A 15,446-nucleotide genomic window follows, 5' to 3' on the forward strand; every position below is an offset into this window, starting at 1 on the left:
GTACAGCGTGCATAAGTGTAGCGTGCAGGCATGTGTGCACGTGTTTGTGGGTGTGTGCGCATGTCATTCTCACTGATGGAGGCTTGTCAGAGACAAGCTGACAGCCAGCGAGGGGACTGGAGAGAAAACCTCAGCATCCCTTTTGGTTTCTACAGTTCTTCCTGCCAGTGAGCAGCCAACAGAAAAGGCAGAGAAATGCCTTTTCGTTTTTTTCATCTCCCATCAAAGTACAGCCTGTTTAATGCACGAAAAGTTGACTTCTTGTCTGGAAAACGAAGTGCGGTGCCTGAGCAGGCTGTAAATGCTGTCATAAAATTCACATGTGCTGAAGGGGTACTGTACATCAACACAAAAATAAAAAAAGCTGCTGTGCCACTCGCTCGTACCACCTACTGCTACTCCACCACGGTTACACGCCACAATTAAATCTAATGGTAGCCATAGTGAAAGTCTAATCATAAATGGTGCATTTTAAAGATAGTGATTAGTGATTAGGCTGAACCTCTCCAGGGAAGTCTAATCTCCACTCAAAGTGGTTAATGTACTTGCTAAATGAACTGCTCCCTCAATAATGGCACCAAGAGCAGTGTGAAGTCGAGATTACTAAACAGTGTGGGCCACATTCTAAATCACTCACTAAAAACTACAAAACCCTGGAGACGCCGTGGCTTACCACAGGACCAGGTTGTGTGAGAGACGGGAGCTAATGCACTCAAGGGCGTCGAGGGAGCCGCAGAGTATGGCAGCACAAGTGCTGGAGTCAACAAGCTCAGATGTCCTTTTCCTGGCTAAGAGAGCAGGAGAATAGCAGAACAAGAGCTAGCCAGAGGGAGAGACAAAGAGTTTTTTGTGCACCAGCAGCCTTCCTGCACCCAACGCAGGACGTGCAAGGTCATTTCAACAGTCACACTGCAGCAAAACAACTCTGGGTCACCCGATTATCTGAATATATATAGAGAACCCTATCATTACAACCGCTTTGATAGCAAGTAAACAAAAAGGGATGATATCTATCTGTAAAATAAAGCACTGCCTCTGCAGAGCTGCATCAGCTCCTGTATACTACATTTTACATTCATTCCTGCATTAGAACACAGTTTAATGTCAGCCAGCAATTTCCCTGAGCAGGCCTGCTATCATGCAATAGCTGTCAGAAACTGAGAAAGATGGCAGCAGGGGCAGAATTGACCCACAAAAAGACAGATTCAAGCTAGGAGAGTTTTCAGCGATTCCCACCCCGCAGCTAGAGCCTGGGCACGGTTCTCATCTCATCTTCAGCTCCCTGAATATGAAAGTGCTAATTTCGGCCCGAGCCCCCCGCTGCCTACCATTGTTTATGTCCCACAGCCACCCATATGATTGTGCCGGTGGCGAGCCTCTGCACAAGGAGGTCAGCCATTACAGCCGGCAAAAGTGGACTCGAGTGGGAAGTGGCACTTGTGGCTGTGGGTGGTGTCAGACGAGGAGGAACAGCTTGGAGAGAGAAAGAGAGGTGCGGAGAGAAAGAGAGCACAGAGGTTGCTGGGAAAAGATTGGGGCAGGCTCTCCTTTTAATTTACTAATTAACCATGCAAATGAAATCTTAACAGGCTACTCAGAGGCAGTCCTCGAGGGAGGGAGGAAGGCATTAGTGCTTGATTATACTCTGTCCATGCGGAGAGCAAAAAAGAGAAGCGAAAATATGCTGTTGAACAAAGTGATGGGAAACTTCTTGGCCCACAGCAGTCAAGCAGAACCACTGATGGCATGAAAGGAATGAAACATCTCTGCAGACATGCACACAAAAACACACCCAGAGATTTACTGTATACCATGATTAACCTGGACATATGCACTGTTTCACTAGACTCGGCGGGAACATCAGCTCCACAAATCACACACACTTCCACTGCACATGGTGTAATCAAGCCTACGATATTGTTCAATTTACCATGGCCACACCAAACTCCTACACGTGCCGATTTCTACTAACCTTCCAATGTGACAGACAATATTACACATAATAGTCTACCCATCACTCAGCCGATGCAAAACCACCCACGCAGCCGCAGGCTGAGACACTGCTTGCCAAAAAGGAAAAAAAGGCGGGCTACATTTGTCACAGTTTACCTTGAAGACGTCCTGTGTGTCGTCCATGCAGTAGACCCTGATGTTGTACTCCAGCGTGGAACAGTACGAGTCGGAGAAGAGCACCAGCCTCAGGCGCTTGGCAGCGCCCATGTGGAGGGACTCTCCCACCAGGGCGAGGGTGCCCAGCTGCTCCGAGAAAAGCCGACACGTCTCGGCCTCGAGCTGGCAGTAATATGGCTCCGACACCAGCTCCTCCCCCATCAGCAGGACGTCCTGGAGGAGGCAAGGGGAGGAAAAAAAACAAACAAACAAGGTGTGAATGGAAGGTCAAGCACCCAATTTCCTATATGAAGGAGAGAGGGGTAATGTGTTCGCCTGGGCACCTGATGTCTGTATGTGAGGGTGTGTGTTTGTAAGTTGTTAGCAAAGTAGTTTGGCGCAGTAGCAAAGCCCAAAACTGTCCCTCCCGCAGTGTGACAAAGTAACACTGAAGCTTAAGGCCTTAAAGCTAATGCTACAGAGCCATCAGGGCAACGGTTTAAATGAGGAAAAAAACAGGAATGCTTTGTTCTTGCTTCAAATTCCCCATTCACTGACATAAAGACACACATTCCCTCATATAAAGACACACATCCTATGAGCACCATCAGTTTACTTAATAATGCATGAACGAGGTACTCAATTGACATGAAAGGAGACTCGAATAGATTCCTGGCAAAAATAGATGGTTCTGGAGAAAGAAAAGACAGTGGAGGTGCAGTAAATATCGGGTTATTGGGATTTCCGGAATTTCTTTCAGGCTTTGAGATTTGTTAAGAAAGGTGAAAACAACTTGCCAATTTATCTGCAAAACAACACTGATGCTGATTGTGAGAGGTGTGTGTACTTAAAAAACACTAACAGGCAGTACAAGAATTAATTGGTGCTTTAATTTGCAGAGGAGAAAAAAAGACATTAGATTTTTCTTGCTTTGTTGCAGAGCTGTATCACAACTGCATCTCCAATAAAGATGACACACTTGCAAAAATACCCTATCCCATCACAGTACGGGATAGTTTTATGAGATAATTCCACTGCTCACCGGGCTAATTTGATGGGGACAAATTGGACCCAAGGTGACAACATTTTCTCTAAAATCCCATCATGCCAGTTGACTGACTCTTCTCATTAGCCAATCAAGCTGAAGAGAGCATTCTGCCTGCCAAATGCCCAGCAAGCCCCTCTAGGATCGATTCAACCAGACACCATCTACATCAATAGAATTAGTATTGACACAATTCATTTGCTATGCAACCACAATGGAGTCTCACTTTTTCATCATCTTAATATTTCTTCGAAGTGGAGCAGAGAGTGAGGTGGCTCAATTACACACTGAGCGCTCATTCTACAGGCAATTCATTTCTCTTACTCCTCCTGCATGTCCATTTTCACAATCTCTTTGTGTCTTTCTCCTCTGTCCGGAGCCGTATTTCCAATCTCCCACACTTCCAAATCATTCCTCTACATCTACATCTACATTCCCTGCTGGTCCACTTTGCTTTTCTCTCCTTTCTTTCATTTTCCTTCCCTCTGCACTCTCTCTCTGCGGTTGTTTCCACTCCCGTCCTCTAGTCCACCTGGCTCTCTTTTCCTTTGGTGGCCACGCAGTCAGGCCGTTGGGCTATATTTGGTTCGGCCGATGATTAAAAGTGCTGGTCTAACCTCTGCCTCAGACAGGCCAATCCATCCCACAGACACCCCACAGCCGCCACACACGGGGAGGCTGAATAATTTATGCACAATATCGAACATGAAAGAAGACCTACTAACACTCCAAAGCCCACCAGCACCCTTTCCAATCTCTCTGGATTGTTGCGATGGGTATACTGCCTCAAACCACGTTTGTTTGCGTGGTTGTGTGTGTGTGTGTGTGTGTGTGTATGTGTGGACACCGACGCTCTTCCCAACTCCATCCTATTGGAGTCTGGCAGTTCTGGTTACTTTCAAATTTCATGGACAGAAAAACGGGGAGGGAACACTGTAATTGGAAGCAGCGGTCAAAAATGGTCAAGGAGCACTCAGAGGAGTACTTTGAGGATCAGTAATTTGCTTAGAGAATTTCTGTTGTGAGACACAGGTTGCCTAGCAACTCTTGAGCTGGAGAGAGCCGGTGCTACCAAGCTTTTGTTCCAGCCCAATGAGAACACACCTGATGGTCAATATAATTTAAACCCTATGGAGCGGCTCAGTGCTGGGCCACAACTGCCTTCCCTATACAGCATCGAATGTGAGTTTCAAGTCTCTGCTAAGCAACTCTGTGCTTTTTCAAGGAACATTCTCAGTCACTTCTGTGACAAATTCACTGGGTGGCAACTTTGTCTTTCGATGGAGGATTTGTGCTGGAGTTATAGTGCTTCCTCACCTCCCAAGCGCCCTCATAGTTCTGCTTCTTGAGGCGGATGGCCCAGTTATCGAGGCATGCGTCAGAGCAGTGGTCCATGCTGAGGATAACTGGCCGGCTCAGGACCACCCCCGGAGGGCCACAACTCACAACGGGGCTGAGCAGGGTCTGGCAGCCGGCCAGGGGTAACCTAAACCAGCCAGAGAGGAGAGAGAGGGAGAGAGAGAGGGGGGCGGGGGGGATGAATCGAGATGAATGATGATTTACTCACCAAGTTATAAGTGAGAATTTACTGGTCTCTTCTAACAGGATATGATACTGTCACCTCTGCAAATCATGTAGGAGCTGTAACAGATCATAATGAAAGCTTGCTGGAATCAGTGACTAGCTGGACCAAGTTGTGATGAGCAACACTATCACAGCACGCCGCAATGACTGTGTCTTCCGGGACCGAAAGCAGTCGGCCAGATAAACAGCGTTTTCCAAACAATTCATTTAACTTAAATCGTGCACATCCTGGTAAAAGGTTACGTTATTTATTTACATCCCTCCTCCACAGTACTGGCACAGACTCTTAAGCCTTTCCTAATGGAACAGTACAGCATCAAAACAAACAGCCTAGTGGCATCCAGGGAAGACTGCCAGTTAGGCAGTGTTAAAGAGACCCACCTTAAATCTTCCTTCCTCTGAACAGTGAGATAAATCTCATAGATCTTTCCTCTGGGGATGGCCTCGGGAGGAATGAGCAGACTGATTCCTAATGCAAATAACAACAAAGGGAGAGGGGGGGAGGGGGGGAGGTAAGGAAGAGGGGGACAGGCTCATTTGTTCTGACTGAACAACGCTTTTGTCATCTCATAAAAGGAAACCGGCCCACTCAACAAAACTGTACAGCTGCAAAAACAAAAAACAAATCTATTCTGAAGGTCAGAGGCAGCCTCCGTCAGGTACAGTAGATGCAAATCTCTGCACCGGCAGGCGAGGCGGCATACGTCCCCACAGTCAACAATTAGCTGAGACAAAAGCGCACGCTGCGTTGCAGTTTAAATGTCCTCCGTCTGCCACCAAGTAGATAATTGAGACTATGGAACAGAATACTCCAGGAAAATTGCACTTCCCCAAGAGAGTGTGGGAATGCACCTTGGAGAATAGAGAGCTATTGAGGTAGTTGGAGTGCTGTGGCATTTGTGTAGCAAATCCTCCACTTGGAATCCTGTTTAAAATGCAGTACAAACAGTGACTATGTGACACAATCCTAACAGTCTCTGGATTGTGACCGGGGTCCGTTCACCAGAAAAACATCTGTCTGAACAAGGCAAAGGTGCCTGAATGCTCACAGCCTTGTCAGAATCTATAAAACTTTCGGCGTCTTCTTCTGGGCCTGCTCTGAAACTGTGCTAAATGACAGTATATCTTCTCTGAGTGGATGCCTGTGAAGTGCTGACTTTTTTTTTCCCTCTGTGTCCCAATAAGAAGACGGGTGCCAATGCGTGGTATAGTCTACATGGGTTTGAGTTAATCCATGCATAAAATATCTGTAAGAGAGTGGAGCAGAGACGGAGAAAAGAGACAGAGAGAGAAGATGGCAAGAAAAACACAGGAAAAAAAAAAAAAGACCTTTTCTCCTGGCGTACTGGCACTGTCATCGGCTAATCTGGACAGCCTACAATGAGCCAAGTGAAAACAGTCTTCCAGTATAATTATATAAGCTCTGTACTCAGCTAATGTGAAGAGGGGAAGCAAAATAGGGTACTAATGATGTTGGGCTTTTTATATCTTTTATCAGACTAATCTTTAATGGACTATCTCCATTCCCGTGTCCATGCTCACAGCACAGAACCGACACTTGTGGACACCGGCTACAAACTCGACCGGCTCTGTCATGAGCGAGGGCGACTCATAGGAATAACTTATTCAAGGTTTCATTCTAGGAATCTCTCAAAGTACACTGTATTTGGTGCACACTCTTTATTTTATAGTTACTCATCACTGCACTGAACATTCATGCAGATGTTGGTTATTCTCCATCACGCATTGTAACACCTTGCTTTTTTTGTTTTTTTGGATGATTTAATTTCTAGATAAACAAGTGAACCCTTCACACACAATCCACTAATCGCTCAGTTAAAACAAGCCTCTCGTGCCATTTTCGGAGTCTCGTCTTGTTCCAGTTAGAAACTCATTCGTATCACACAGAGAAATACAACCTGTGCACTACGCTGTTGTGAACGAAGCGTTGAAACGCTTTTATGTGTGTTATCACAGGGCAAACCTATTAGGGAACCCACATGCACGAGATTTAAAGGCTGAATGGTCTCGGTCGGTTTCAACGAGCTATTGAGACGTTTATGGGACTCAGCTGTTACAGATAAATTCACCTTGTTAATGTTCAGTTGGAGGCATCGTGTCATTAAAACAGGTGTAGTGAAGTTCCTGTAAATGTACTTTTTTATGTAAAAGCAATGATGATGTATGAAATGTGCAATACAAATAAAACCTGATTTGTTCCTGCCATATTTTTACATTTAGTAGCAGATGTTACATTGTTTGGATGGAACTTTTGTTTGTTTGAAGTATAGATCCCACTGAGGATTACTGAAACTACTCTGCTTTTACGGCCCAACTCTGCTACGCTAAGACTTTCTACTAATTTCCTTCTCATCTTTCCATAGTTTCCAGAAATCACATTTTACAAATTACTGTGGGAAGCAGTAAACTGGTTTGCACCGAGAAAAACTAATTATACATTGTTGCCCTTTAGTTCTCAGCGACTTATTATAAGTGGACCAAGAGCTGTAAACATAAAGGCTTATGGACATAAAGGGTTATCGATTGGACAGTTTTGGGGACTTTCATCCAGGTTGATTAGCACTCCAATTCATACTGCACTTTACTTCACCTTACAGTGTGTGTGCTTTTTTTGTTTTTCCCCTCTGGAGATACAAAAATCGATTATGAGCAATATTAATTGAAACTGCAACCCACTCGTATATCATAAATGGCTGGACAGGTAACAGAGGACCAAAATGAGCCTTGTCTTGATAGTTGATGTGTGATTTTAGCAGAATTTCAAAAGCTAGGCTGTCAAACAAAGGGATCTCCTAATGTGAATAAAATGAATGTGTTATTCCAGACCATTTGGTCACAGCATAACACACTCATCACGTGAGTGAGGGGGTTTGTCTTGATATGTTACAGTGAAAAGGAGTTAAAGGTCCAGTGTGCAGGATTCAGTAGTATCTAGCAGTGAGGTTGCACAGCAACCAGGTGAATACGCCTCACCTCACCCCGTGGTCAGGTCATTAAAACCCAAAACAAAATAGATCCCTGTAAATCTTCCGCACTGGTCCTTTAAAACAGAGGTGTGCTGAACTTGTGTCCTTCACTGTGCGTTTTGGCAGCACTACATTAAAAATGGAAGTGAAGTGTAGCGACCACACAGTAATTATTCACATAATATTATTGTGACAAAATGCTTCTTTTTTCCTGTTTGTCTCTATTTGTCTATTGATAAAATATAACTAATCTTGCTCCTAACTTTTGTTTTTTTTACAAGCTCTTTGTGGAGCATAACCTACTATAGAGCGGAATGACATCACCAAAACTGTCCAATGAATGAGCTCCCTGTCAGTCCACATGACTTTATGTCTGCAGCTCTTAGTTTATGAGAAGGTGAACTGGACCAAAAACAAAAGGCAACAATGGATCTTATTTCCACAAACCCATTGAACAGAACTACAGGCGTGAAAGCACCTTTTTTAAACCTACTGTGTATTAACCTAAAAGAAGAACCCACCTGTGTTGGGGATCGTCAGCCTCCCTCCCAGGAAGTTGAAGGTCCCGTAGGAGGTGTTAGCTACATCGCGGGGCAGCGTTTTAAAGTAGCTCTGAGTGGACAGCCTGCTCACAAACTCAGCCGGGTCTGAGTTAAGCTTTCCGTTGTGCAATGTATGCGAGCCGTTGGGAAGCGGGTCCAGCAGAGGCCCGTTGGTCATTGAAAACTTCCCGGTGGCATCGTGGCGAGAGCGCAGGGTACCTTGGTAACTGGTGGTGGTGGTTGTTAGATCCGGCTGGATGGTGAGCAAATGTGAATTCTCTGTTTAAATAATAATAAGAAGGAAAAGAAAACAGACAAAAGCAAATGTGTGAATCTCCATGAGTGGCAGGCGAGATGGTTCATACATCACAGAGACAGACCTCACACTCTCTAAAGCTGTCCCAACACACATGCAAAACTGAAACAAACAGGAAAAGACACATGGTGCAGAAAACACAAGACTCACACGCACACACTCTCGACAATACACAAACACAAATTCTACCCAAAGCCAGTCTATTCCCCTCCCCTCTCTCTCTCTATCTCTGTCTGTCTCTTTAGCAACCACACAATCAATTCCAAACAGAACTCAGATGCAGCTTAGCACCCAGAATGTATAAAGGCTTTTTTTCACGGTGAATCACAGGCACTGCAACCCAGTTCCCCATCTCCATCCAACTCAGACAGTTGTATTTCTATTACTCTCTGGTAAACCTCAGAGGCTCCGCACACACAGGCAGTAAACAGAGTGGGTACATTTCCTGACAATGAGGTGGTGGCGAAACATAATGTGTCAGGCAGGCAAATAAACAGCTTGTGCACCACACACACACACACACACACACACACACAAACACACAACATAATACGTCTTGCTTAGACTACAAACCACTGTAAACACATTCACACCACCTCCACGACCACAAACAAACACAGGATCACTGGTACATGTAGATGAGTGCTGCACGGTCACGGTGGGCAGGCGGACAGACCGACGGACGCACAGAGGAGGGTAGAACAAAGAACAGTGTCCTACTGCTGTGGGGGGGAGGCCTGCGTGGCCGCGGTGCCCACACACCTGGCTTGCTGGGCTTGATGCCCATGGGCTGGAAGCCAGTGGTGAGGATGGAGGAGTCCGCCACGTCTGCATCCAGGCCCTCCTTCTTGCGCCGGTAGACCAGGACCACGACGATGAGCAGCAGAGTCAGACACAGCGCCACAGCCACCATGCCCACGTAGAGAGCCACGTCCTCTGCCCCGCTCGCGGCTGCAACGGGAAGAGGGCAGAGCAGAAAAGTGATTAATCGTGACTGAAAAACCTCCTTCAGGTGTTGAATGACAACACCAACTTGCGCTGCTGCGACATCTTTCATTATCTTCTGTGCGAAGTTCTCACTCGAGGATCTTTTTAATAGCATGAAATCAGTTGCACATTCCTTGCCTGCCACCTAATGCTGCTTGACTTTGTCCCTGACTGTTTGATGCGGAGGCAAAATTAGCAAACATTAGACAATCATCTTGATTTTTAAGAATTTTCAAAAGGCTATAGCTTCAATGTCAAGCTGTAGACAATCGGAAAGGAGAAAGAACCAGTTTCTGCAGCAGGTATTCAGGGTTGCCTTACTTGATTTCGGCACTGGATAAATATATCTTGTGCTAGCATGTTCTTTCTCTCCCCTGTCTTTCTCGCTCCGTCTCTAAGCATACAACACCCTCAAGAGAGACAATGGAAAAATGAAGGATTTGCTTATGAAATTCTAGCACCTCTTACTGAATGTCTCTCTTTCTCTCGGAAAAACATAAGAGCGCCTTTCTCCCAAAAGTACAGTATGAAGATGACAGCTAAGCCCAGACAAACATCAATGTGTGTGTGCATTTGTGTGTATGTACTGTGTGTGTGTGTTTTGCAGGAGAATGGGATTTGCTACGGCTGTCTCCCTGGGCCGGGGGAATTTGGTGGCGGAGGTGGAGGATGCTCCTGGGGCCTTTGTGGAGGACCATTGTCCCGGGGAGCCACGGGGGCGTAGTGCTGTCAACTGAACACAGTCAAGGAGGGGACGCATTGAGCAGCGCAGTTTTGAGGGATGGAGAACAGCGACAAAGGTTAAAGTGCTGCAGGCAGGCGTGCGTTGAGATGACAACAAAAGGAGGAGGACAGAAGCAGGGAGAGAGGAGCAGAAACATACAAGGATGAAAATTAGAATTTAAGAGGGACGAAAAAAAAAAGACGAATCACGAGGCAGCGCGTGCCTGTGACTGACAGCATGTACGATTTGCATTTCAGCAATGAGCAGCAATAACAAGTCCGGAGGGTTTGTGTCAAAATCGACCTGATTAACATTAGCTACGACATATTTTGATATCTCCAGACTGTGGTGGTGTTTTTCCACCCCTGTGTACTCTTACCACTTGACAGAGACCGTGCTCAACCTTGGAAACACAGATATGACAAGTTTTAATTGGTGTTAGTAAATCTGCGACACGACAATGGCACAATTAAATTAGGGGAGTGCTAACAGCTAGTTTGGTCAAAAAGAGTACTCTTTTGTCTGTGTCTCATTCTCATCTCTATTCATCTCTTTTCATCCGTTCGTCCTTGCCTTCTCCTTTTGCCTCAAAAAATCCATTTCTTTGGACAAAGCCGCCTGACATACCCTAGTCTTTAAGAGAAATGCCAGAATCTATTTCATGGGTGATTATCTCAGTACAATCTGATACCTTAAGTAGCGGGATTATATGCAGCCACGCTCTATGGCAGCCTGTTGTAATGCCAGAGATCTCTTGACATGTAATCAATTGCATATGACTTGCTGAAGATAACCACGAGCATGTGTTGTGCTCTTGCCATCACACTGCATGTCTGCACAGAACATACTCAAGGCATGAAGAGTCTTATAGGATACATACACCCATCCTACGCCTCTCATCCTGTCCATTTACCTGCCTGCGCCTCTCTCTGCCGTCTCTGTCTCTCTCCTCGAGGAAGAACAAAGGTGCTTAACAGTAAGCAGCCTGGCTAAACCTTCCACCTTCCACAATGAGCTCCAAAAAAGGGGGGAGAGACTATGGCTGAACCTCTCATTAAAGTTCCCAAATCCAATTGTCTTGGTGAGTCAAAGGCCAGACGAGGCTGTGATATTTGGACTTCTAGCACTGCGGTCTACAGAGAAATGTGCAGCCTGACTAAAGACAAAACAACGGCCGTCAGCAAGGAGACAGGCCTACTGGGTTCTGCTGATTGGATAAACATAGCCTCAGATTGGCCGGTTGCTGTTTACTTTCTAAGGGCAAACCAAAGGCACCTGAGCTACACTCAGATGCAAAGATCCAGTATCTCTGCTCTTCCTCTCCCAGTGCACACACACAATTCTTGCACCCAGACAATAAAGTCAGTCAATCAGACAACTCTCTCTCTCGCTTTTCCTTCCTCCCTCTCTCCCTTTCTCCCTCTATTCTGTCTGTAATCTCTGGTGGCTTATCGGAGCATCACTGAGTGAAGTTTTATCTGACCCACCAGGTGTCACAGCGAAACGATCCCGATGCTCGCTACAACCCTGACCAGCAACAGCTCCTAGCTCCCCCTGGCCCCCGCTCATTGATTTTCATGATGCCAGCCAATAATTGAAAGGACATCCATCACACTTTAATTGACATAGCTAATCAGGTTTTATAATTGGATGGGCTTTACTTTAGTCCCCCTCTAGCGCGCTTTCTCTCTCCCTCTTTTTCCAGTGACACACACTCGACCAATTTAGCTCTCCTCCCCTCTCTGCAGCCGTCACTCCATCGTTCATTTCCACTTGACGTAATTGCTGGCAAGGAACTTTTGATTCTCTTTGTGTGTGACCTCTCTTCGTGATTGACACCAACCTGCAGATAATCTGTGGATCTGATGAGCTGTTTTCAGAGTTGACCCTGGGCAAATCTCTGTTTGTTCCCCTCTCTGAAGCTTTCAGTTCAGCTCCTCAGACTTGCTCCAGGGCTGGCTGGTTAGGGATCAGTTTCACTTGAGATGGGCCAGTATGGATTTATAATTCATCTACCTCTAAGGCGATGTACCGGGCACCGGTTGAAGTTCGGACCCTCTCTGCATTGGCAGTCAGCACAATGTTCGCACCTGATAGTCCTCAACTCTCTCTCCTGCATTGATAAATAAAAGCTTCGCAGCCTCCTGTGCCTCCTCCGCGGGCATTTATCAAGAGACCTGAGAATATATTTCATCCCATGGCCAATCCCAGTCACCCGCCCGAAGATGAATAACACAGGAGTTCTTAAGGTCAGGGAAATATGGCTACTAAAACTCTCAGAGTGAACGTGACTATTACTATTCTCCACAATACAGTCGTCCCATCCCTCAGCGGGTCCCGGTGAAATATGGCCCAAAATAAATGTTCAGCCATTTTTCAAACAGCATGTGACTCCCGTTCTGACAAAATGCACCCATGACGAAAACATCAGCTGCTTCACCACCAAATTAGCCCCGAAATTTGAGAGCAGACTAAAGACGTATTAATAGTTTGATGGCCTTTGCACGATCATTTGTGACATCCCCGAAACGGGATGCTGCAGCAAATTAAGTTCATTACCTTCATTACACACATTAAGCCAAATAATTGTTTTTATGTTTTCCTAATTTCCTGTGCCGGAGAATACGAGCAGCATTATATTTCCCCCACTATCATTTTCGTGCCCTCTAACACCTGTCTGCCATTTTGGCTCTGGCACGCTGCCAGCGCATTTATTATTTGGCTGCACAGATTTTGCGTGGCTCCATCTTGGGCTGAACTTGTTTGCTTTATGAAAATGATCCTGCCTGGGTCAGATCTGTTTATTTTAGACACAAAGCACTGATTCACATATATGCATTACCCCAAAACAATAACCTCAGCTAACGTGTGCCATTTGTGGCTTAATGAGGGAGATTAGACGCGTTTGTGAGGTCCTCAGACAGAGGACATCTTTTGTGTCTACAGCAACTACGGCTCACTCTGCAGTTGCATTGTTTGATTACACTGGAGAAGAGAAGGGTGTCTTTTGTTTCAGGGGGAAGTTTTCCATCTCAGCTAATAGCCTGCAGACATGGTTGAAGTATGGGAGTTGCTGACAAGCCAAAACCATCTTGCTATTTTGCTTATTATAATACTTCACACAGCCGTTGTCTATGGAAACACATCTGCTGGGAACAGATTGGGACAGGCATTCTTCAGAGGCCAGTGCTCCACTCTGCTCTGTCAGTGTAAATACTGAGCGACTGCGTGTGTGTGCACGCGTGCGTGCGTGTGTGTGTGAGGAACAATGACTGGCATCTTTGTGTATACATCTTGCCTCTCTGGGGAGGAGCTGCTGACCTTTGATGATGGGCTGACTGAGCTCCCTGGTTCACTGCGCCAGCCAAACTCAGCCAACGGTTCACACACGCACATGCATGCACACGCTAAGACACATATTCACACTAACGCATATACATGAAACAACATTCACAGTAGCCCAGGCTCTCCATGCATCAGTCTATCCGATCACGTCAATAAGTGCACGATACATAATTCAGTCTATTAATTCACTGCCTCACGTCAAACACATCCCCATTTAAACTCTGTGTTTACCATGCAGATCAGCCAAAGAGTGCACTATTTATAACATTTTCTCTATGAGACGCCACCCTGAGACTCATCATTTCTGGATGGGAAGCTGCAATATCTTTCTGTCTTTGATATCTGTAGGGAGCGACAGCTCTCTCCCTTCATGTCCATCTGGTCAGCAGCGGACCCTGCGGTGCCACTTTCCAGTCAGCTGCCGGCTCGGGCTGCACGAGCGTCGCAGTTTCTAATCCTGACAGTACGCACATGCTCTATTAATGACATGTGGGGTGTGGTAACGCAGCACTGGCTACTTTGCACACACACACAAAAGAATATGAAAATGAAATATGTAGCTATATAAACACATAACAAATGCACGTTGAGGACAATCACGGCACACGTGCACGCCTGTCATGTGCGTTTTCCCGGCCGAGCTGACCCGCGGCACTTTATCTGGCAGGTTGTGTTTTAATCTGAAGAGAGATGGTTTAATTCTCAGCTCTATTAACAGGTCAGAGAGCATCAAAGCACAGACGCAGGTGAAAAGATTGTATATTACATCTTAGCGGCGAGGGTCACACCACTGTTTATTAGCACCGGCTGTCTGAAAAGGTCACACAGGTGGGGACGATGCCAGAAATGGTCAGTATGTGTCTTACGGGATGGACATCTTTCCTTTATGAAGCTCTTCAAAAATATACTCAACATCTATCACAGGGAGCTGATGCCATAAGGACGCATAAAATGTTTATTTGATCTGATAAAAAGGGGAGAAGGACACGCACCTCTTACCAAAGTGGAAACTGTATTCAAAAGCAAAAAGCATGAAGAGAGAAGCCTTTCCCCCCCGTCCTCTCTACCTGTTTTAGTGCAGGGGCTAATTGATGCTAATCCTGCACACCTGTTCACTATGTATTGTTTGTGATCTACCTGTTGTTGTATTTGATGAAGGTCTTGGCCTTGAGAGTGTTGATCTTCTTTTTTTTTCATCAGATCAGTAGTGTTTTTTCAAGCTACAGCTCTGAAATGTTTGGAGCACATTTATTGAATTTAGCATTTAGCTCAGTTATAAAAAGCAAATACATCACCAAACTGCATTGTGCTGATCCTGTTGCAGAAACATGGTTAAAAATACCTTGTGCTTCTGCATCTTTTCTATTGTTCCACTGAGCTGAACAGCTGAGAGTACGGTCTGCTGTATGTGGGCGGTAGTGAACTCACTCTGTGGGCACTGCTCGCTGGTACAGTTGAGAGACTGGAGGTCGAGGCCCTGGCAGTCTTTGCCCCCAGTGCCAGGTGAGGGCTGGGTACACTCCCTGCTCCTCCACATCGAACAGTCTGCACCACACGCCGACCACTTGCTCCACTCGCTCCAGCCTCCGTCCACTGCAGACAGACGTAATAAAAGCATGGGTGAGCGCAAACACACACATGGCTCCAAAACTCAAACTGATTCCCTTCAAACACTTAGATTTTAGTCCACAGGAAAACTATTGATCGCAAGACATGCCGAACAGTTTCAATAAAACAAGCTACAACTTTTTTTTTTTTGCCGTTAAAACTCTACATGGGGAAGTTCACATGCAACAGCGGTGTAAAA

General features: G+C 45.8%; 1 protein-coding gene across 1 annotated transcript in view; it reads right to left on the reverse strand.

Moving 5' to 3' along the window:
• unc5a (unc-5 netrin receptor A) overlaps positions 1-15,446 on the reverse strand; it is a 121,876-nt gene that overhangs the window by 11,614 nt on the left and 94,816 nt on the right. Inside the window, exons 7-12 of the mRNA XM_041944653.1 lie at positions 15,068-15,232; positions 9,304-9,534; positions 8,247-8,546; positions 5,120-5,207; positions 4,472-4,640; positions 2,110-2,343 (exon numbers count right to left, since the gene is read on the reverse strand). Of these exons, the coding sequence (XP_041800587.1) occupies positions 2,110-2,343; positions 4,472-4,640; positions 5,120-5,207; positions 8,247-8,546; positions 9,304-9,534; positions 15,068-15,232 (1,187 nt within the window). The remainder of the gene's footprint in view (positions 1-2,109; positions 2,344-4,471; positions 4,641-5,119; positions 5,208-8,246; positions 8,547-9,303; positions 9,535-15,067; positions 15,233-15,446) is intronic.

The sequence above is a fragment of the Chelmon rostratus genome, chromosome 9, assembly GCF_017976325.1.
Source record: "Chelmon rostratus isolate fCheRos1 chromosome 9, fCheRos1.pri, whole genome shotgun sequence".
NCBI classification, from domain to species: Eukaryota; Metazoa; Chordata; class Actinopteri; order Chaetodontiformes; family Chaetodontidae; genus Chelmon; species Chelmon rostratus.